The sequence below is a fragment of the Podarcis tiliguerta genome, assembly GCF_965153285.1.
Source record: "Podarcis tiliguerta genome assembly, chromosome: 1".
NCBI classification, from domain to species: domain Eukaryota; kingdom Metazoa; phylum Chordata; class Lepidosauria; order Squamata; family Lacertidae; genus Podarcis; species Podarcis tiliguerta.
Window position 1 is genome coordinate 47039454 of NC_139534.1, and position 23325 is coordinate 47062778.

General features: G+C 42.4%; 1 protein-coding gene across 1 annotated transcript in view; it reads right to left on the reverse strand.

Annotated features, from left to right (window-relative positions):
• Nucleotides 1-23325, reverse strand: part of GLI2 (GLI family zinc finger 2) — a 191346-nt gene that overhangs the window by 42232 nt on the left and 125789 nt on the right. The window contains exon 3 of the mRNA XM_083430377.1: nt 18802-18907. Within this exon, the coding sequence (XP_083286503.1) occupies nt 18802-18907 (106 nt within the window). The remainder of the gene's footprint in view (nt 1-18801; nt 18908-23325) is intronic.

The window sequence follows — 23325 nt, forward strand, 5'->3', positions numbered from 1 at the left end:
GCACCAGAGAGGGGGAGTGTGTGAGCCAATACAGTGGACGCTCCGGTTGCGAACGTGATCCGTGTGGGATGCATGTTCGCAACCCGCCTCTGCGCACACGTGGGTTGAGATTTGGCGTACATGCGCAAAGTGCAATTAGCACTTCTGCACATGCACAACTGCTGAAACCCGGAAGTAGCCTGTTCCGGTACTTCCGGGTTTCAGCAGTCCACAACCTGAAAAAACGCAACTTGAAGCGGACTCAACATGAGGTACGACTGTACGTCAAAAGATTTATTTTCTCTCAGTGTCCCTGTTTAACCATGACAATAAACCACAGGGTGATGTCCGATTGGTGTGCAATTTTCAGTGATTCCTCCTCTCCCCTGCAACCCCTTGCCCCTCTATCAGCTCTGGGGGATCTTCCAATCCTTCTGAGAAGATTCAGTGAGGGTGAGGAACTGAAAGAGAGAGGGGATATTGCTGAAAATGGTTTCATTCCCCATTTCATGGATAGATGTATTCCATCCGTGTAAATACACCAACTGGATGCCACCCTCTGGTTTATCGTTATGTCTGAACACGGAAACTGAAAGAAAAAAGATTTTTTGCCATGTTGGAGGAGAATGAGTCTTTTGTGTTCATTCCTGAATCTGTGCACTTAAGACTGTGTATGCTTGAAAGAGTAGTGGAAAACTGGCCAAATCTAGGGCTCTTTTTATGATCTGAGATTTCTGCAATGTATGGCATATGATTTTTACCATTTAGCAGTGGACAGAAGGCTTACTTATACACAGTATAATGTTTACAGTAGGCTGTCAGCATGTAGCATGACGTAAGTTCCAGTGCTAGCCAAATAGATATTATTTGTTCTATACATAAAGCATTCAGCAAATTTTTTTTTAAAGGCATGCTTAGTCTAGAGTGCAAAGAAAATACATTCATTTTTGCTAATTTAAAGTAAAATATGACTCATTTTAAAAAGAGACATTTGGCTGCAATCCTAACAGCTTAGCCATTTGCCAGTTACTGAAAACCATCCTATTTAAATTCTATATAAAGAGTACTTATATAAATAAAAGACTGTATATGTATTACAGTTTTACAGAATATAAAAGCCAGCCAGATTTCTGAGCAGCCAGCTCAGAGAGAGGGAGAGATGGAAACCAGAGTATAGAAAGATTCCTCTTCAAACCTCTTGCTGGTATATTTTGGAACATGGGCACTTTGTATGAGACTTCCCTTGCACTTGATTCAGAAGTTGCAGCCACATACTTGCCAAGTGTCTCGATTTAGTCGGGACACCCTGAATTTTGGATGTTGGCAGATACCGCCAGACTCCTCTGCACACTGCTGGGCACCTGGATCCCCTTGCACCCTTGAGAGCGCAGTGTGTGAACCATCTCAGCATGGTGGTGGGGTGCATGCTGGGTGAGCAGAGAGGAGTGTGTGGCAGTGGTGCAAACTGTGCTCGGCTGGGATGTGTACCCTGCCCTGTCTGGGAGGTGAGTCGTCCAGTGGGTGCCCACAGTCCCTGAGTGGCAGTGGCGGTGGTGCCTAAAGAGCCACTACCTCTGTCCAATGTTAGAGGAGAAGAAGGCAAGCTCCAGCTCCCTCCATGCCTCCTCTCTGCCTCCTGATTGGCTGCTTTCCTCACTGGCAGCTGGCTTTAAGGAGAGAGTGTGCACTCTCAGTCTCCAGGAAACCTGCAACTTGGAGATTCTGGCCTTGCAGGGGGTAGACCCTTAGGAGACCTTCCAACTTTATGGTTCTGTAAGTCTATGATTCTCTTAGCGAAAGACGCAAGCCACACATGTCCCAGTTTCCCCCTGCGGCATGTTAGAGTGAGACCCTATCAGCATACGACACCTCTGCTCAGAGATCTGTACTGGCTGCCAATCTGCGACTGCACCAAGTGCTACTATTAACCCAAAACCTTGACAGCCATTTACTGGCAGGGCCACCTTACCCCGTATATGGCCACTTGGCCACTTCGATCTGTGGAGCTGGCACTGTTCTTTTCCAACTAGCGCAGTCTGGTTGCCGGGCCGAATTGTAAAGGCATCCATGGCAACTAAGTAACTGGAGTTTTGCAAACCTGTTTATAATTACTTTTAACCCCCTATGCATACCATTCTTATTCAATCATTCTCTCTGGCTTGGCTTTTTTTCTTTAAAAAATGAAAATAATAAGGCTGTGCTGTATTCCAAGAACCATAAAGTGGAATACTACTGCCATGGGAAACTCCCCCCCCCCCATGAACAAAAGCCTAACAAGGTGCCTGTCTGCCTTTAGGCAGATTGGTGAGGATCAGCCCTAAACCCACATTTACATACCAGGAAACAGGGCTAGGAGGCCAGCTGGAGCTCCCTAAATGAGGTTGTTGGAATGAAGCCATTAACCCAATCAACGTTTATAAGGAATAGAGCGTTAAATACTAGTGGGTTGCTGGCTATTAAATTATAAAGAACAGGGGTCTCTTTATGGAATCCACCAGAGTTCTGAATTTAACTGGGCAATCCTATAGATGTCAACCCAGGAGTAACCCTGGTTGAATACAATACGTTGTATTCAATCTTAGTAATAATCTGAGGAGACCCATTTAAATGAATAGGCATGACTAACTTAGGCCCATTAAGTTCAGAGGGTATACTCTGTGTAAAATTTCACTGGATACAATTGACTTCAACCCAGGTAAATGGGTGTAGCTAAGGTGGGCAACCTTTTTTCTATTGAGGGCCACATTCCCTTGGAGGAAATCTGCTGGAGGCCACATGTGAGTGGTTGGAGCCACTCCATTTTATTTTTCTTTCTGCCACCTCATTCTCTCTCTTTCTTTCTTCCCATCCAGTAGGCTGCTGGTGAGGGGCAGATTCCTCTTGCCAGAGGTTGAGACTGAAAGCATGCAGACCATTTATGCAGTTGGTCTGAGGGCTGCATAAAGTTAGGTCTGGACTACTGGTTACTGGTGTTGGACTGTATCCCAAAGGCCATATTTTTTTTAGTCACTGAAAAGACAGCAAGTATTTTGAAGTATTTGGTTCTTTTGTTTATTTTACACTTTTGTAGTAGGAGGAAATGCCGTTGTAGGCACCACAAAAAGGTGGCGCCTTTCACAGACAGGGACAATGCTCATGAAATGAACTCTTACATTTCAGTTCAGCACTAACTTGAAACTCTAATCCAATCAAAGAGTGCTTAGCACTCGATAAACCCCAGGAAGATTACTTTTTGTGTGTAGCTTATATCTAGCAAGAGTGATCATGGACGGCGGAAATTAAATTGGGGAACCTGAAACTCTTAAATGCAGGAAAACCTTGTACATAGGCACAGAAGCCCATAGTGAGCCATGGAGTTGGGAGCAACCTTTATGGCTTGGTGCACATGAGGACCACAACATTGTATTGCCAAGGACAGGTGTGGGGAACCTGTGGCCCTCCAGATGTTGTTTGACTTCAGCTCCCATAATCTCTTACCATTGGCCATGCTAGCTAGAGTTGATGTGAGCTGGAGTCTAGCAACATCTGGAAAGCACCAGGTTTGTCACCCCTGGCATAGTAGAAATGTCCACACTGAATGAGAGATTTGGCTTTGGGTTGGGAGAAACCAGCCAAAATTAGAATCTTAGGGTGCATTCATTGCACCATTTTCTTCTTCCACAGTACAATTTTCTGCAATCACCTTGGGAGTAATTCTAAAAGAATGCTGAACTTGGATGCCCTTACATTTTTTCCTGTCTCGAGAGAAAACAAGCAAACATTTAGCATCATCAGATTATTTGCAAACTTATGGCTAGGAAGTTGAACTTAGCTCAGATTTTCCATGAATAGTTGTATGAGAAGTCAAAGGATAAAGTTCAAAGGATCCTTAATGAATAATCAGATTGCACGAAGGCCTTGAGGAACATACAAGGGTGGAATACGGAGCCTTTAAATCAAAATGCAGTATTTTATTTTAGGGGGCCCCTTCTTTTTAACCTATAAAACTGAGGGGTGCTTAATGCATTCATGTGCGAGAGAGTGCATGAGTCCCAAGATTTGTCTTGTAACTGCATTTTAAAAATTTGTGTTCTGTTTCTGATTATTTCTATTCTCTTTCAACTTTGATCTGTGTTTTGGGTTCTGAGTTGCTTTGTATAAAAGGAAGCTCTCTGTTCCTGATTCCTGTTATCACGAGGGACTGAGAAATGGCTATAAACTTTCCCCTTTTTGGTCAAAGTGCATGAAATTTACAGGCACATAAGGCCCTTCAGAGTGGATAAAGCCTCCCAAATTAATTTCAAATAGATCAGGGGAAGTTAAATGGTTTCTCTTCCCTCCTTTATCTCTTTTCTGGGTAGTAGGAAACAAGGCCTTGTCTCATTCTTACCTTAGAAAAATTATGAGTATCTGAGTGATGCATATTTTTTTTTAAGGAAGGGGAGGGGGGACTTTGCAGCTTCATGCCAGCCTTCCTTTCCAGTGAAAGGTTGTTTGTGTCCTCCAAGAGAACCCACAATATGAGGCTGTTTGGAACACTGGCTGAAGAGTTTTGAAGAGTTCTGAATTTTGTTTTGTTACAGCAGAGCAACATAGGATTTTTTTTGAAAAATGAAGCTTTTAACTTGTAGAAAAATCCTCTGCTGCTGGGCTTCAAACAACAACAACAACAACCCACAGCTTTTCAGTGTTCTTCAAGCAACATTTGGGACAGCCTCACTTTTTACAAAGCCCAAAGACCTACAGAAACATAGCAGTGTATAGGAAATGTCACAGAAAAGCACAGAAACAGAGTGACACCAGGCTTCATGGCAGCTCTGATCTGAGCTGGAGGGGAGTGGCTATTGACAATTTACTTTCACACAGGGAGGAGGTGAGAGACCCCTGAATAACCCCAATTCACTTCATTATTCAGCCCACACAGAGAACTGATGCACCCTCCTAGCATGTGCATAACCATTTTTCATCAGCGGATTTCCCCCCTCAACTCTCAGGGCTGCTTTTCCCACTGAGAACATGCTTTGCACTTAATTTAAACAACGAGTGGGAAACCTGTAGCCCTCCAGATGTCCCTGGACAGCAGTTCCCATCAAGCCCAGGCTGTATGGCCAATGGTCAGGAATGATAGGAGCTGCAATCCAGCAACATCTGGAGCCCCACAGGCTTCCCACCTACAGTTTAAACCAATGGAACTTAAAATGCTTCACCAAGGCTGGATTGTGTCCAGTGAAAGAAAACGATAATAAAACCATATTATGATCCATCTCTCCTGTGCCTGGAGGGTAGAATGAAGGCAAATAAGGAGGAATGAGATGATTAGCTATTTTGCCCTACTCCATAATAACCCTCGCCTTCCTTAGTTATGATGCTTGTTGGGTGCATGTGCTGCTTCCTTGGCTGCATTTGGCAACCTGGTCCTAGGGTGAAATGGCTGCCTGTAGGGTCTGGGCCACTGGATTGCTCAGGGGAGGAGCACGCCCATCAAATGCCATGTATGAGCTGGGGGAAGAGGAAGTGGAGTAAATTAGGCAGCCAGGCTGGCCAATCAACACCCCTCACATCCATCTCTTCTCATTCATTCCTTGTTCTGCTGATTTCCTGCCCACTGTGCATGGAGTTCATCTGCAGTACTCATCATTTGTGGAGGGGATTCATTGCAGACTATATTCTGCAGGCCCAAATTGGCAGGATAAGCCAGCTAGGTCTTTTGAAACACCTAATTTAATGTAACTGGTTCTTGCCACTGTCAGAGAAAGAGAGGGAGAGAGAATGAATATGCTGGTCTGATGGGCATGGTTACTCTTATGGCCTTCTTTTGCAATGCATTTCTCTTATGATTGTCATGAGAAATATTCATGGTGAGCTATTTTATGCCTCAAAGCAAACAGTGACAAAAGCACCCTTAAAGTTGTTAAATCTGAAATTTAACACATGGTAAAGTTCCATGAAGCTAAGAGGAGATGCAAGCACAATGATGAAGAAGCAAAGAGACAGATTTTGAAGTTTAGCTGTGAAGTAAAAAACTAACTTCAAAAGTGGCCCTTTTTATGTTATTTGTTTATTAACCACAAGTTTGCATCCCTTGCTCTACCAGCAATCATTTGGCACATGTGGTCACACTGTGGGATCTTATTAGAGGTTTTCTAAGTGAGGTACTTGGTCAGCCGCTCCCTAGCCCTCATTTGGCTTGAACAGAACAAGCAACTAAAGAACTTTAAGAAACCATATTGAGGAAGATTCTTTAAATGGATGCAGCAGCTGTTACAGAGCACCATATCAGAAGAAATAGACAGGCAGAGCAATCTCAGACCAATTATCAGAAGTTCTGCTGACTTCAATGAAATGTATTCCCAAGTAAGCATGCTTAGGAGTACAGTCTAAATGTGTCATGTTTTGTGTTATTAGCCCATTTTCATATCAATTCTTAAAATAGCAATCTAGTACCTAGTTCAAGGCACTATCTTGTGCCTAATCAGTATCTGGTGCATGGAATGTACAATGATGCACCTCTGGCTTGGCATCAAATTAGAGGCCTCCAGACACCCACTTGAAATCATTTGGAAGAGCCAAAACATAGTGCAGATATGGAGACGATTAGCTTGATGGGCACCCAACTCTATTTTTAATTTTTTTTCCAAGAGCATGTTTTGTTCAATGAAATTCTGGCAGAGCATTCAGATCCAGACCTCTGCCAAATCAGGCCTGCTTTTAACCACAACCACTTGGGTGGTCCAGCACTAGACTGCAGCCTGTAGGATCTTTCAAGCCACATAGTCTAATTGGATTGACTCATCTCTTCCTCCTTTCAGATGTTTTGCAGCATGGAACTGCATGGGGATCTTCTGGAGAAGACCACGTTCTTCTGTTTGTGACTGACTGCACACTTATTGACTGACCCATGGGTTCCGGTGACTTCACCATTTCTGTTGGTTCTGTTGGTATAACCCCACCAAATTCCAACACAGAAACTTTGCAAATCTAAAACACAGACTAAATATTGTGTTTTAGTTTCACGTTCTGTTTGTATATTTCTAATTGTCATGCAACATCTCATTCTCAAACAATTTCGTTTTTAAAAAACCCAACTTTCATGGCATACTAAATCAAATTGTGAGCTTTCCCTCTCTGAAAACAAACTTTGTTCTGCAGAAATATGTGCAGAAGGCAAATAAGCTCCAGTTTTTGGCATACACAAAAATACAAATCAGCAATCTGTACACATACATAGAAAACAGACACTGTACCTGTTAAAGAAGTATAATTGAAGGACACAGAACTTAATTCCACACGGGTCTACATGAGCTCTGATGTCACACAAATTAACATGTCTGCTTTGGTTTGTGGCCTGACATGAACCCCTCTTGGCACACTACTTGTGTACAGAGGGCAAGTGTGTTGGCCTGGGGATGCCCAGTTACCCCTGCCCCTTCTAATACTACCACTGTGGTCAACATAATGTTTGAAGTGGGGGAAACTTTTCTGTGCTTCCCTGCACAGAATCTTGATTGCCTGAGATGAAAATCGAATTGTTCGGACTCCCCTTGTATTTCTGCTACTGCCAGGAGATCTAATGTTGCTACATTTATAGTATGGGTATGGTTTTTTTGTATGCTGTTACATTTGCTATATGTGGCTGCTTTGTTATTGCGGTTCTTGTGAAATTATGATTGTGATTTTGTGATTTATTAATGGTTGTAAGCTGTTTTGAGCATTATATTTTTGATCACAGAACAAAAAACATGGGCAGCTAGAACTATATGTGTTGATTATATCATGAGAACCACAGCAACATCCCATGTAGGCAGTGGCAGGAGCTATTAATATTTTTTCTCCTATCACTGGAAGGATGGCTGCCATCTTTTCTCTTTCTCATATATATATACTTTGCAGCCGTCAAATCAGCCTGTACAATAACGCAAATGGCTGTTATTTAGACTAGTGTACTGACATATGTTAAGGGTCATTTTAGCTGTATATTTATACCTCTAGTATATTTTATCTTACTGTTTTACTTTTTGAAAAAAAACGTAAGCCACTCTGAACTTGTGCTTTTAGAGAGAGCTATAAATGGAAAGAAATAATAAAAAAAGATGTCCTCCAGTGGATTATCACATAGCTACTAGCACTAAGTCAGAGATGGAACAGAGCTCAATAGAGATCACATAACAATGAAATACACATAAGCAATTTATTTCCTTTTACTCCAACTCCCAATAAATGCAGTACATACAATGATATTTGTATGTAGGTCACAAGGTACTCCCCTGGTTTTATCGGTCATCTAACTTCTGTTCTCCTTTACTGTCACCCTTACTAAACGAATAACGTAAACAAGGATCCAACAACAGCAATAATGGGCCTATTTATCACACAGACTTACAGTATGCATGTCTACTCAGAAGTAGGTCTCTTTGCATTCAATGGGACTTACTTCCAGGTAAGTGTGGTTAGGGATGAAACCTTAGATAACATTTATACCATTGTAATGGCTGAGGCTTCCCCTCAAAAAGCTTAAGAATAGTACCATATTTTTCGCCCCATAGGACACACTTTTCCCCCTCCAAAAATGAAGGGGAAATATGTGTGCGTCCTATGGGGCGAATGCAGGCTTTCGCTGAAGCCTGGAGAGCGAGAGCAGTCGGTGCGCACCGACCCCTCTCACTCTCCAGGCTTTGCGCAGATCTCTGCAAGGCGCAGGAGCCCGGCGCCGGGCTCCCACGGCTTGTGGAGAGTTGCCTGTTCTGGGGGCTGGGGTCGGGGGAAGCTCGGGCTTCCCCCACCCCAGCCCCACGCCTGGGGGAAAAATAAATAAATTTCCCCCCTTTATTTCCCCCCCAAAAAACTAGGTGCACCTTATGGGACGGTGAGTCCTATAGGGCGAAAGATACGGTAGTTTGACTACGGAGCAAAAATTTGCCTTTTAAAGACCCCTGCTCTCTCTCACACAGGACTACAATTTCCAGGGGTCTCTAGGGAGAGAAACTGGTAGCAGAACTAGTTTAAGTCTACATTATCTAATGGCAGCTTCATAGAAAGCCCTAGTGAGTGGTGTAGATTTTACCAAATGCCATGAGGTTGACCAAACAGCTACAATAAAATAATTCTTTGCACATTCAATTGCTAACTTTGAGTTTGAATTGCTCTTCCAGCAAAGAAACATCGATCAAAAAAGCCAAAGACTTAAAAGCAAATCCTGTAGAAAGGTACATAAGAGTGAACACTGTGGCGTTGTCAAAATGTGCGTTATGAAGTTAAACTTGCTTATAAGTTTCATTTTATAAAAAGTGACTTTAAAGACAGGTGCGTTCCTTTTTTATCTGCCTGTGGATACTAGATAAGCCATATTTTTTTGACAGAAATATGTCCTTTTGATGTAATGGACTAGACACAAAAAACTCCAAACAGATTTTTCCCATGGAAAGCCTGTGTGCACAAGGTTATGTGCTACCTGTAACCTAATTTGCCAAATATAAGGTTTGTCCCCACAGACCAAATCTGGGAGATCATAATAGGGAATGCTGCCCAATTAATAGTTATACCATTCGATAAACTGATAGCAGTAATGTACACCCAACATATGGAAGGGATAAGAGGCCTATAAAAAGAAGAGAGGCGGCTAGAAAGGAAGACTGGTGTAACGTAAAGTTCCCACAAGAGGTGGAAAGTGATACGGTGATACCACAAACACAGTAAGAATAAGTGCCAGTCTAGTATGCTGGGGGAGGGACTTTTTCTGTCCTGGAAATTTATTTCAAAATACAAATTACTTGGCCAATTTAACATGCAGATGCAGATATAATTGTAAATAAGCAAAGATCATAAGGATCCTATTACAGCAATTGATTTCAGTTTGGAGAAGTGTGCAAAGTTGCTGCTGAAATCAATAAGGTTGGAAAGCGCTTCACATCACGCCAGTTGCTTGGCTTTAAAAAGGGGAGGGTAGATGTCATAGCCCTACTTGGGTGTTAAGTTTGTATGTGAGTTTTTGTTTTCACCCGTGAAAGTGCTGTCAAGCCCTGTCTCCCAGTCTTCTTTTTCCTCATCCTCCATAAGGCTGAATGTATGCAGCAGGGAGCCTACTCTTTAATCCAGGGGTCAGCAACCTAAGGCCCATGGGGGCCATTTAACCAGCCCGTGGACCCCTGCTACCCACTTGGGGACCCCTGCCACCCGCTCAGTCAGCTCCTGTGCGCCGCACTAAACCGGCGCAGAGCAGAGTGTGGACCACCGCTGGTCGGCTTTCCATTGGCTGCAGGAAGCTCTTGCAGCCAATGGGAAGCTGTGCACGACTCCTCCATGCTGGAATAGTGTTTGCGCATGCGTGTGCACACACACACTCCTGCCCACCACGGCATCTGCGGGACCATGAACCGGCCCAAGCCACAAAAACTTTGCCGACCCCTTCTTTAATCCCTTCCTGCACAATAAGGCGCCTTGCTTCAGACCTTTGCTTTCCAAAACATGGAGGGCTGAGAAGAGAGGAGGAGGATATATGCTTGTGTGAGGTGGGGGGCAGGGCGGGGCAGGAGAGGCAGTCTGGGCAGCACACCTCCCACTCTCCCTCACACAATGGAAATCAAGTGTACAATTGGAACACCCATATAAACAAAAAAAATTCAGATCACGTAGGATATAATCTGGAAACTATTTTGACGGTTGTATCTGACTCAAAGTAGACCGGTTGGAATTAATGGACAAGATTAGTTTAAGTCCATTGATATCAATGAATCTACTCTGAGTATATCTTATTTGGATAAAACACTGAATCAATATCAAGAAAAATAATTCAACAGTGAGTGCTTCTAAATTAACTTTTGCTGATATGGATCATAAGAGGTGTCATAAGAGCCTAGACAATGTCATTACTATAAGATACATACATGTTAGTTGTGCAAATTCCATATTTTGGCGCATTTATTCAGAGAAGCCTGGAAAACAGCTTATGATTTGAAGAGAGGTTTTAAAAGATGAATATGACAAAAATTAACATTAGAAGCTGCTCTGAAATATGTTCATTTTCCCTATGACAAATATCTTTTCCATCAAATATAATTGCAACTGGACATAACATTAAGCCATAGTTTAGTGATTTGTGTGCAATACATCTCCCTACTCTTTCTCTGTTGTAGCCTCAAGGAGCAAGAGATGCTTCCGATCACCTCCTCCTCTGGAATAGTCATGAAGAGGAAGTTGAAAGCAACTGTTTCCACTTTCAACTAACCACAGTTTGTGATTTGATTGAATGGGAAAAGCTATGGTTAGTTTAAACAATAGTTTGTCCAAACAATCCAAGATCAAACTGTGGTTTATTAAAACTAACAGCAGCCTCACTTTGGTCAAAACAACATTCAGTGGTCAGTTGAATATAGAAGTGGTTGTTTCTGATCTCTTCCTTGCAGCCACCCTGGAGAAGAAGAAAGGGCGGGAGCATGAAAGCCTGAGGTTTGTTCATCTGCCACAAAACTATGGTTTAGAATTACATCTGAATCTGGTCACAGATTGCCACATTGGGACAAGACAGCAATGGCAGGACAGTTAACAGTATCTGGAGATAGCATTCACCTTGGGAATCACACTTTATATGACACATTTTTACAGGTAGTCATATCTATCACCCATACAGCAGGAATTTTTGACTTCCCATCGGACATGAAAGGTAGCTGTGTATCTCTAAATTCTTGGGCACTCAAAGTAGTGTGTGCCCCCTTCATGTTTACAGATTAATGTCTTTGTGTTAGACAGTAAAATATTATTCACTTACAGTCTTCAATGGAGCTTATTCCTTTAGTCAGTGCACAGGGCTGCATCTTAATCCTCCCTCAGATCAAAGTTCAGTAGACTGCTTGGGGCAATACACTGCTGTATTCTTATTGTAACTGCAGATAGAAACTAGAATTGCTTAGGTGTAAACCTGACACACAGAGTTTGACTATTCAGAAATTATATAGAGCAACCTTCCCCCTTTCCTAAGCTACTCAGTTTTTAGAGACTGTGTACAGAAAAAAAACACACCTCCAAAACTTATTTACGGGATGTAACATTTAGAGAATAACCCACAATCCCCACCCGGCACTCTTCAGCAGTCTAACATTAGGGATTGCTCACACTTATGGCTCATCCCCAAACTGCACAGTCTTTTATTGAGATTTGAATCCCATGGCCTTCTTGGATCACTCCAACTCATCTGCTCTGCTGTTTGCTCTTCTATAGCATTGGCCCTACTATTAGGCAGAGTGAGGCAGCTGCCTCGGGTGGCTGATTTTGGATGTCGTGAAATTGTAGTGAATTGTTAGTAATTTTATTTATTACTATTATTCTTATTATTAAATATTGTTGCTTCAAGGGAAAGGAAGAGGTCTTTGTGGGAATTGGCCGGCCTTGCATGCCAAACACCTTGACTTAGCTGGGAGGGAGCAGCCATTTGTGCTGCATCTCAGGCAGCAAAATGTCTCAGGTTACCTCAGGGCTGTCACTTTCTTTTGAGGAAAAATTTAGATTAAACGTTCTTTTGCACTTTTAAAAATAGATTTTTCTGTGGTTAGGAACTGGTGGCAAAATGCACTAAGATGTTTGAGATAATGATCAATTGATGGGAGATGTACGGCCTCTGTACAAACGAATCTAGATGAAAGCTCACTGTTGTACAACATCTCTGCTAACAAATCTGAATGGGCAAGTAAATCAGGGAGAATGCTTAATAAACATGTTACTTGGAGGAGCCTTTGGGCTGGCTCTGCTCTTCTTTACAGCTTGTGTATGTGTGTGTAAAACATTGTCATGCAGAAGACACCGACCCCCAACGTCTCTGTTAAAAACATATACAACGGTACCTCAGGTTAAGTACTTAATTCATTCCGGAGGTCTGTACTTAACCTGAAACTGTTCTTAACCTGAAGCACCACTTTAGCTAATGGGGCCTCCTGCTGCTGCCATGCTGCCACAGCATGATTTCTGTTCTCATCCTGAAGCAAAGTGCTTAACCTGAAGCACTATTTCTAGGTTAGTGGAGTCTGTAACCTGAAGCGTATGTAACCCGAGGTACCACTGTAACCTCCCCATTTCCACTTTTCTCCTGCACAAAGCAAAGGTAACATGTTCGAAGACAAATCCCTGTCTGTTTTCTTTTCATATTAATTGACTTACACAGCTGTTTTATTGACTGGGGTGGGGTGGCACAGAGGAAAAGCTATGGGGAAATTTGAGGGACTCCCCACCACCGAATGAGGATTTCTACCAGGTATGTACCCCTGCAGCTTTGTAATTCCGTCTGAATAAAAACAACAGTGCTGAGGCTGCATCCTAAAACATGCCAGGGTATCAATTCCCACCTGCCCCCCCCCAAAACACAATACTATCTTTCTTGTTACATTTCATAGTGTCTGACAACTTTTAACCACAGGAAAGAAGCTGCTTTGAAGAAGTCTCTTGCTAAGTCAAGCTCTGGCATGGAGCTTAGACGCCTGAGCCCTCAGGGCTCCGGGATTGTCAGCAGCCTTTTTTCTTTTTCTTTAAATAGCTGAGTTAGGGGTTTTTCTTCAGAAGTTTTTTTGGGGAGTGGGTGGGACAGGAGAACAAATGAAATTGAGTAAGAAACGTAAACTAAAAGTGAGGGACAGAACAGAGCTCCCAAGGCTATCTCGGCAGATCCTGATATAATTTCATGCTTTTTGGAGGCATTTAATTCTAAATTGTCTAGGATGAATTTTAGAGGGGCAGCCCCACAGAATTAAACGGACATGATACTGTCAAGGGAGGAACCCTTGTGTTGGTTCTTCTATTAACATCCTCCACCAAGCCTACCGTTTTCAGCGGTCTCCTCTTTAGATGGGCCTGAAAAGCATTTGTGACACGGGAATTTACTTATAGCCAGTGGAGGAGAGTGCAAAACTTATTACACAGTGAAACTTATTACAATGCATTCAACTGGATGCATGAAGAAACTCTACATGGCAGTTCCCCATGTGTGTTTACTTGCCTGCATAGAACAATGTCTGAAGAGAGACATTCATTTGCCCAGCTCATTGGGCACAGAAATAGTCACTTCATAGTTTTCTCCTGCCTAAGAGATGCTTTCTGGAAACCATATCGCTCTCTCTCTCTGCTGAAGATACTGCTTTGCAAATCTGTTTACTTGATACCCCATACTGCACACTAAGAAATGTGTCCCACGTTGACTGTCCCAGTTTAGGGTCACTTTAGAGATACACAAAAGCCCAGACAGCAACTTTCTATGCTTATGCTCTGTCCCCGCCCAGACTCGCTTGTTGGAACCCCGCTGCTCCTGTCCCCAACAGCTGTGATGAACTAACTCCTGTGCTCATTAGGTTATATGCAAACAGTGATGAAAGGGAATGTAGAGCCGTGTCACGTTGAGCAGTCAGAAAACAAACCTTTGACACAAAGCAGCAGGCAGATAATAAGACTCTGTGGTTGACAACAAATGAGACTACACTTAATTTGCTGTGCAGTGTTCATGTAATTAGATACATTTGGTACAGGCAAGGAAGTAGACAGCTAGAATATGGTCATGATGAATTGGGGGACCCTCTGTCAGGCTCTGATCATATTAATCATAAGGCCAAAGCTTGGTGACTCAATTTTTCTTCCGAGTATGCACTGTTACTTTCTTTTCCACAGGGAAAATATGCTAGTTTTGAACTAGAATTCTTGTGTAAACACACACACACACACACACACACAAACACTTGTTGTGTTTAAAGTAGAATAATCATAAGAAATATTCCTTTTGTTTGAATAAGGAGATTTTCTTGTACACTGTATAAGCACAGGATAGCCCTATCAATTCTGCAGCAGAATTCTATTTTCTCATGGCACCAGGAAACAAGAATAGCCCCTACTGTAGCATCCAGAAAACCTACACAGTGGTGGCCACTCTGTTTACCAATCTGATCTAAAGCACAGGATGCTATCAGTGTACACTATAGTAGATAGGAAGCCCTCTTTCCTTCCTGCACATACTGTAAGGAGGTTTCTCCTGCAGAGACAGTGAACACGACACTGCAAAAACAGGCACAACCGCTAATTTATTTCACTGAAAGCCTATTTGAAATCGCTTATCTACAACTTTTCACCGGAATTATAACTAGCAAGTTTACAAAAATAAGCGGATACAGTTGTAACAAATTAAAATTTAGAAAAAGATATCCAAAGCTTTAGTAAAATCTGATACTCAGGATTGACCGTCCGAGAATGCCTGAGTAAACGCATGTGCTTTTAGCCAGTGGTGAAACAGCAAGGCAGCACTTGCCTACTGCACCTCCAAAAGGAGATCATTTCACAAGGGAACTACCACTAAAATTTGGTGCCCCGCCTCTCTTGCTCTGTTCTACATCATTGTTGTGTTGCCCCCTGTGGTGCTGGTGCCCAGTGTGGTCGCACTACTTTTAAACCATCTCTGACCACGGAGAAGGCCTTCCATATGACTATGCAAGGCCTATGTCACCACCAGAGCCTTCTGCCTGTGCCATTTGTGGCTATGGAGGTTTGTGGAATTACATTTCAGTGAATTCTGATTCAGGTTGACCTGATCCACACACCCCAGACCAACGTGCATATTGGAATGTTAAAACTAGCCTGAATTCTATAGGGCAGTTCTTGGCTCACAAAACATACCACGGTGCATTAAAAAATTGGTGCTTCGGGATTTAGAAATGCACTTGTGGAGATATGTATTTCACAAGATTTATATAACGCTCGATCATAATAAGCCCTCAAGGAAAAAAGAATATAATTACCAGTAAAAAAAAGAGCTGAAAAGAGCTAAAGGAGCTGTAGTCCAACAACATTTGAAGGGCCACAGGATAGCTACCCTTGCCCATAAGCCTGTTCTTCTTGTTTTCAATGTGGAACCAGAAAGGCTACACTCCCTCACTTCCACCAGAGGTTTCTGCCAAGGAAACAGAGAAGGCCTCTGACTTTAAACTCCTTTAAGCACTGCTTCTTGTTATGGATTGTCCAGTAGCAAAATAAACTGTAAACTTCTATGCCACGTAGGGAAGTATTAAGTTAGAAACAACATGTTGCTAAAAAAAGAAAAAGGCTGCAATTTTAAGTCTGCAAAATAATAAACTTGTTTAAACAAACCTTTGTGTTTTGATTTCAGAGAGCAAAGACTGATCTTACCCGACATTAATGCCTTTGATTGTTCTTTCAACCAAGTCAGTTACTACGAAAGAGTACAGTATAATCCTCTGGGGAGTTGGGTTAGGGTCAGAGGCTGGCAGCTGGTAGGATTATCACTGATGTAACCCAGGTAGATCTTGCTGCTGATTTCAGAGTCTGAGGCAGTATGCCTCTGGACACAAATTGCTGGAATCGCAGGTGGGGAGAATGCTGTTGTGCTCAGGTCCTGCTTATGTATGGGCTTCCCTTGGGCATCTGGCTGCCCACTGTGAGAACACAATGCTGGATTAGATGGGCCACTGGCCTGATTTAGCAGGCCCCAATGTTTTTGGTAGTAAAGAGTCCACACAGCTCAATAATCCAGCATGTGGAAAAACAACTGCTCAATTATAGGGTGATTTAGTCCAAGTGGTAATGATGGAATAACTTAACCCTCTAATCTAGGTATCCTTGTCCCCTGGGATGCAGGGGATCTAGTAGCATCCTTGACCCCTAGGATGCTGGGGGAAAGAGCAGCAAAAAGGAAACCAAAGTCTAAGATCCCAATCAGATGAAGATACTGGAGGACAGCATCCATCTCTTTGCTTTAGATCACCTTGGTCTAAGACAGTCTTAGGTACAGAGGTTAATATGAGGGCATTTCTTGGCAGTAGGGCAAACTCAAGACAGGAGTTATTTATACTGAATACAAGACCCAAGGTTGATGCATGCACTCTTGTTTTTTAGTACTATGCATTGGCTCAGCTTGGGTTAGATATGCACATGTTAGCTTGCTCTTTTGAATGATCCAGAGGATGGGCAGATCCAAGCTCAGAGTAGTTCTCAATCTATAAGTACCTAGGTGGCAAGCCTATGCTTATTCACGTGGGAGTAAGTCCCATTTGACTCCATGAGGGGTTACACCTGTTAATTCACCGTCATACTGTAGAACCTGCAATTGCCACTAGCAGAGAGCTATCCTAGAATGCTATGATTGGTATTTGACTAAGATTTACTCAAATGAGAGCCACTGAATGTAATGGACCAAACTTAGTCATGTTTCTTCATTTCAGTGGGACCACTCTTAGTTGACTACCACCCTAGATGCTTCATTTTGCATGGAAGGAATGAAACTCCAGAGCAATGTATAGTTTTTGCTTTGTTTTAAACAGTTGAAAGATCAGAGCATTTCCTGTTGCTGCTCCAAATCCATTACTATGAAACCCCTAGGTTTTAGTTTCAGAAGCCATGGATGTTGTTATTATTTACTGGATTTGCCGGTTGCTTCCAAGGGAACTCAAAGTGACTTGCATTAAAACTGACTGACATGATAGAGGTGGCCATGTCTTATTATTGAACTGCTCCCCTCAGCTCCCTTTGATGGGGGCATTTCCCTAGAGTGATCAACATGCTGACCATGCAGTGATAAATCCAGTGAGGGATATTCCAGGCCAGCTAGGGAGGCACATTTTGTCCCAGGCGCTGTGCCTGGTATTTTTTGGCAACAATGAAGCAGTTAATACCCTTTTCAAAGACCTCCGCAACTCCCCATTGCATGAAATTGCCCAGCTGTCAGACCTTCAGACTCGCCTTCATCCTCACAGCAGTTCTTCTCCTGCCTAAAAAGGGGGATATCCGGAAACAGGGCATTCCAGAAGAGGAAAGGGGGAGGAAACTGTCAGCTGTGCTGCTCTTCATCACGTCCTTAGGAGACGGCATATTTTTCTCTTCACTGATTGCAGCTGGATTTGGAAACAGTCAGAGCAGGATTTTGACCCCTCTCTAGAGACATTTTCTCCTCTTTCTCCAAAGTTTTATTTTCATCTCTAGTGAGTAACTTGCTGTCTATCACTGGCTGCTGAGTAAGTTTCAAAAGTATGAACACCTAAAAGTGTAGCTGTGCCTCTGGGGTGCACACAGAGGAGGGCCTACTGAAAATACTTATGAAAGGCAGTGAAGCCCTGTATTTGACTGGAAGTGGAGGAACAAAGATCCCCGTGTGTATGTGCCAAGATTCTGCAGCAGCAGAGCAGAAAAACATTTTATTACTAGCATTGTCATTATATTTATTTATCCCCCACCTTTCTCCTGAGCTGGGATTAGAAAACATAGCAGAATGTGGTACCAAAGCACAGGACTCAGTTTCCTGAGAATTTCAGTTTTCTGCCTTTCTTTGGCAAATTTCTTTCTTTCTTTTGCGGATTTCTAGTCTTTAGCAGCACCTCCTGGAATCTGAGAAGCTGGAAAGAAAGCCAACTAACAGCCTTCTACACATGTCTACTAAGTAAGTCCTATTGAGACCAATGGGACATACTCCCAAGTAAGCGAGTAGAATGGTTGCATGTGCTGTAGCACACCATCTCTCTGGCATATTTCTGTATGATTTATTCCATTTCTGTTGGAAAGTGGAAAGAGCAAATTAAGGACCTTATAGAGCTGTGACGATCAGCAATGGAACTATTTACACAGCTGAATGGCAAACTATAAAGATACACACCTCTGTGATTTCTGCGATTTGATAACACCTGTAGAGTAGTCTATATTCCAGTTAACAAATTTATACAAAAGAGATAGATTCTGAGGAAGCTAAGAATAGAATGCTTACCCTTGCAGAAAGGCCTTGCTATATATGCTGTAGCATATTTCTTTCTTTTTCCTGTCATTAAAGTCCAACACAGGAAGGAGGAGGCTACAGCACCAGAGCAAACTGGTAAAACTTACCCATGAATGGCATGGATAGAGTGAGGTTCATAATGGTATCTTCCTTCCTGGTGACGCATGTCAATTGGCAAAGGAGCATGGAAGGCTGGGAAAAGATGCTGTGGCACTGTGGAAGGAAAAAGAAGAAAAACGGCTTCAAAAAACTTCCTTCATTTTATTAAAAAGAAGGGGGGGGGGAAAGCCCCACAAAACAGTTTCAAAAGCACTAAAGCTCCGTGCATTTCAGAGCAAGTGCAGAGCCAAACAAGGGGGTCTTCGAGATATCTGTACTATCGTACGCCAGAGAAGGAGAATGAATAAATAATCAAAGCCATTTGGAGAAATCCTACATCTTCGACATAAAAGATCTCCAACAGGGTTTTTGACAAAGACAAGCAGCTAAGCGCTCTTTGAACTCAGGGAGATTATAGGAAGCACCAAGGAATACTCGGATCCCAGTGCAAATCAGAGTCGACAGAGCTTGGCGGAACCCAGACCAGAATTGCTTCCACTGTCAGCAGTAGCAGCACCTTTCCCTAAGGTATATACACAAACATCCCAACTTGGAAATATTTATCTAAGAGTGGTACAGGCAAGCAAAGCACCAATGTGAACTCTTTTTTTAAAAAAAATCAATTCAAAATTAAAACAAAACATATTATCCAAAAACATATCATCCTTATTTCCCCCCCCCATTTTTCCTCCCTCCTATCTATCTATCATCTATCTATCTATCTATCTATCTATCTATCTATCTATCTATCATCTATCTATCTATCATCTATCTATCTATCTATCATCTATCTATCTATCATCTATCTATCTATCATCTATCTATCTATCATCTATCTATCTATCTATATCTATCTATCATCTATCATCTATCATCTATCTTTCTATCATCTATCTCCATCCCTCTGAAAACCACCTGGCTGCCAGGGCTGTTGAGAGAGGAGTAAAATCAGAGATGATGGTGTAGAAAGAGTTCAAGGTTCCATAGCAGCCTTGTTCTAAGAGTCACAGGGGAATCCTGGCAGCTATTTTGCAGCCTGGCCAATGTCAGCACACAGTAGAGTAACTGTTAAACCTCCAAAGAGAAAAACAACAACAACTATGGAGTTAATATGAATGAATTATGGGTCCACTACCACCTCCCCAACCCCAGCCATTCCAGGTTCTATGTAAACATTGATTTGACACTGCTCAAAGGGCCTGTGTAGTAGGAATCTTTTAAATAAAGATGCAGCTAGTGTCTATCCAAGTGGAAAGGGCATCATGACCCTGTTTGGTCTCAAATGAAAACAAAATCTCATTCACACTCCAGTTTTATAGCCGCTAGACTCTTCAGTGCCAACCTCTGTCCAACTCGATGCCAAGTCCACAAGCACTTAACAGTTTTCAGTGCCAAGGCTTAACCCTGAGAGAATCAACAATAGAGAACACGTGTAGAATGTATTTCCTTTCCAACTGAAGTGAGCTGGGGAGTCCCTCGCTGGAAAGAGTTGTGCAAACAAGGCCTTTGTCTCATACTGGGTGACCACCTCAGTGGTACACTCAGCTTTGGAAAGCTAAACTCCAGTACATTGATTTAGTGGACGCTAACATGTGCCCAGCACCATGCCTAACTGAGTACCGGCGACTAAAGAAACTGGCCCATCTTTTGTATCTGTCACGGCAAACTTTGATGCTTAAGTCCCAATGGGGAAATGGAGGTAAGAGCTCGCTCATGCATTATGACGTATTAGCAAACACCTGTTACATACTCCATATACATGCTGAAAGAACCTTTATCACACATGTTTGCAAACATCCATTTGTTGCTTTAGTATGCATTTTAAAACATAACATGTGCTGTAGCCATTAGAACTCAAGTTGAATCCCTGACACCTCCAGTCAAAAGGATAAGAGGTAGGAGGTGATGAGAATGGCTTCAGGTGAAACCCTGGATAGATGCTGCTATGTGGATCATGTCATGACATAGATTAGTCATTAGTTGGATCAGGATGGAGCCAGGAGTTTCTTGTCACTGTTCTGCTCTTGCTGGAGTGAAAGTGACAATAAAGTTCTTGTCTAGCTTCTTGACTGGCATTTTCACTAAGCCTTTCATGATAACTACTCAATGGACAAGTATTCTTACCAGGTGTGAGGCAGTTACATAGTTATACACACAGGGGTTAAAAGAGGTGGACATCCTTGGAATGTTTAATTATTAGTTATTAACGACATTTTTTGCTTGTCCTCTAGCCAGTGTACATAAAGAACTAAAGACTTACATGGAAGCAAGCTCCCAAGAAATCCGTCTAGACTTACTTCCCCACAAGTTTATTTATGAAATGATGGGTCTGACCCTCTAGTATGGTTTTGCTATGGTCATTCACTGCGTATTTCTGCCTATTAGTGTGATTGCTGATCTTTTGTTGATGAACTGTGTATGAAATGATTTTATTGTGGTTTAGTATATAAATGGCCCTGGGATCATTTGAAGAGCAAGATTATATCTAAAACAATTAAATCTAAATTTAATTAAACTAACTACCAAACAAACAAACAAACAAACAAATAAATATGGGATATTATAATTAGAAAGCTGGTATTGGTGTGTGGAATGATGTATGAGGTCACGTGGATAAAGAGGACAAAATAAATTGTACTGTAGCATGGACATTGAGTTTACAAGAGCCCATAATAATTAAATGGGAAGACCCAACATTGTTCGCTCCAGATATTGTTGGATGACCAATCCCATCACCCTTGACCAATAGCCCTGCTAGCTGGGGCTGATGGGAGTGGTTGTCCAACAACATCTGGCTACCTCTGCATTAAAGGAAGGAGAATACAGAGAGATTGTACTTAAGAAATCAAACAAGCACAGGATCTCATATTTTTCTTGAAAATGTGGACATTTTCTCTGACTGTAGAAAAGCCTCTTTTTCTTGTCCTTGGTTGCCTGGGCACATTATTAATATTTCGTGTATTAGGAAGATTGCAACCTTGTTACCTGTAACTTTCCAGGGGCCATGTAAACACTAGCCTCAGACAAAGAAGGGATATAGAACAAGGTAAATATAAAGATGATCTCCATGCACTACCAATCACAGAATGGGAATACCGATCAGAATCAGCATTTTTATTTTTGTTTTCTGGAGACAGAAACAATTGCCTGATTTCTCAAAGGGTAAGCATACATTTCAAGAGAGAGAGAGAAATCTCTTTCAGCAGTCTAAACAGAAAATGCAATTTCTTAAGTTGCCCTTGTTGGTGTCTCTTCCTTGAATGTTGAATTCAAATAAATGAGGGAAAAGACAATACTGAAGTGGAGAGCTTTAAACCAGTGGTTCCCAAACTCCCCCACCCCCATGGACCACTTGAAAATGGCTAAGGTTCTTGGTAGACCACGTAATGACTTTTTTTGCCAGTTTTAGCAATTGTAATCTGCTGTGCCACATGCTGTGTACTTTTCAATTGTATTTTTACAGACATACTTACAGACTCCCCAAATGAAGCTCACTGGCCACCAAGTGGTCCACAGAGCACCATTTGAGAAGGCCTGCTTTAAGTTTATTTACACATTTTGCCTTTTCCTATCTAGAATATTGTATAATACACATCATATTACTGCAATGAATGGGAACCATGCTGGACATCTTACAACAAAATCCTATACATGTCTGCTCCAAAGTAAGTCCCACTGAGTTCAATGGTCCTTACTACCAGCTAGGTGGGCATAGGTTTGGAGACCCAGCACAATGATTTACAGGTTGCTAAGCAGGACGTGCAGATTAATACTAAAAGTGCATGAACTCAAAAGTTCCATGAGATTAAAGGGGCAGTTGAACTACTATGCTGATATTGCCCCCTTGGTGTTGGATAATGTCCACATTTCCCACATCCACGTGTTGAGTGCAGTGGTGTAAGCTGACACCAGTACATGTGTGGAATCCATGGCAGCTGTAACTCTGTGCTAACAGGGTTTCAACACCAACGGAGTCTGTGTGTGCAGTCTTTCCCCACTGCAGATGATTACGCTCAGTACATGGCTGTTGGAGCTGCACAACATTGGGTTCATGGCCCCACTGCCACTTTAATTGTGTGGAGCTCCTTTATGTAATTAATGCAAGAAGGGGGCTGTCCACTCTCCGTTCACATTACTGGCTGCTGGTGGTGTGGGTGGACAAACACAAAAGTCTAATGACATCAAATGCAAGGCGTGGGATAAACTCTTACAGACGTTATGGGGTGGGGGGAGAAGAGACTTCACTTTATAACATCTAGTTTTGCTGTGACGAACAAAATGGAAACACACCCCTTCCTCCTTAAGCAGTTATAGCTGGTGGCACGGGCCTCATTTTCATTTGATGTCCCTTAGAGTTCAGGAACTTGTGATTCAATCAGAATCCTAGATAGCAAACTGCCCCCAGGTTATCAGTGTTTTTATGATGTCATCCGAATAATGATCTTGCTGTTTAAGGGAGTTGAATGGGCAGAAGAAAGATCTCTTGCCTGAAAGCGCCACAACCTCCAGCTTAATGCACCGTTAATAATAGA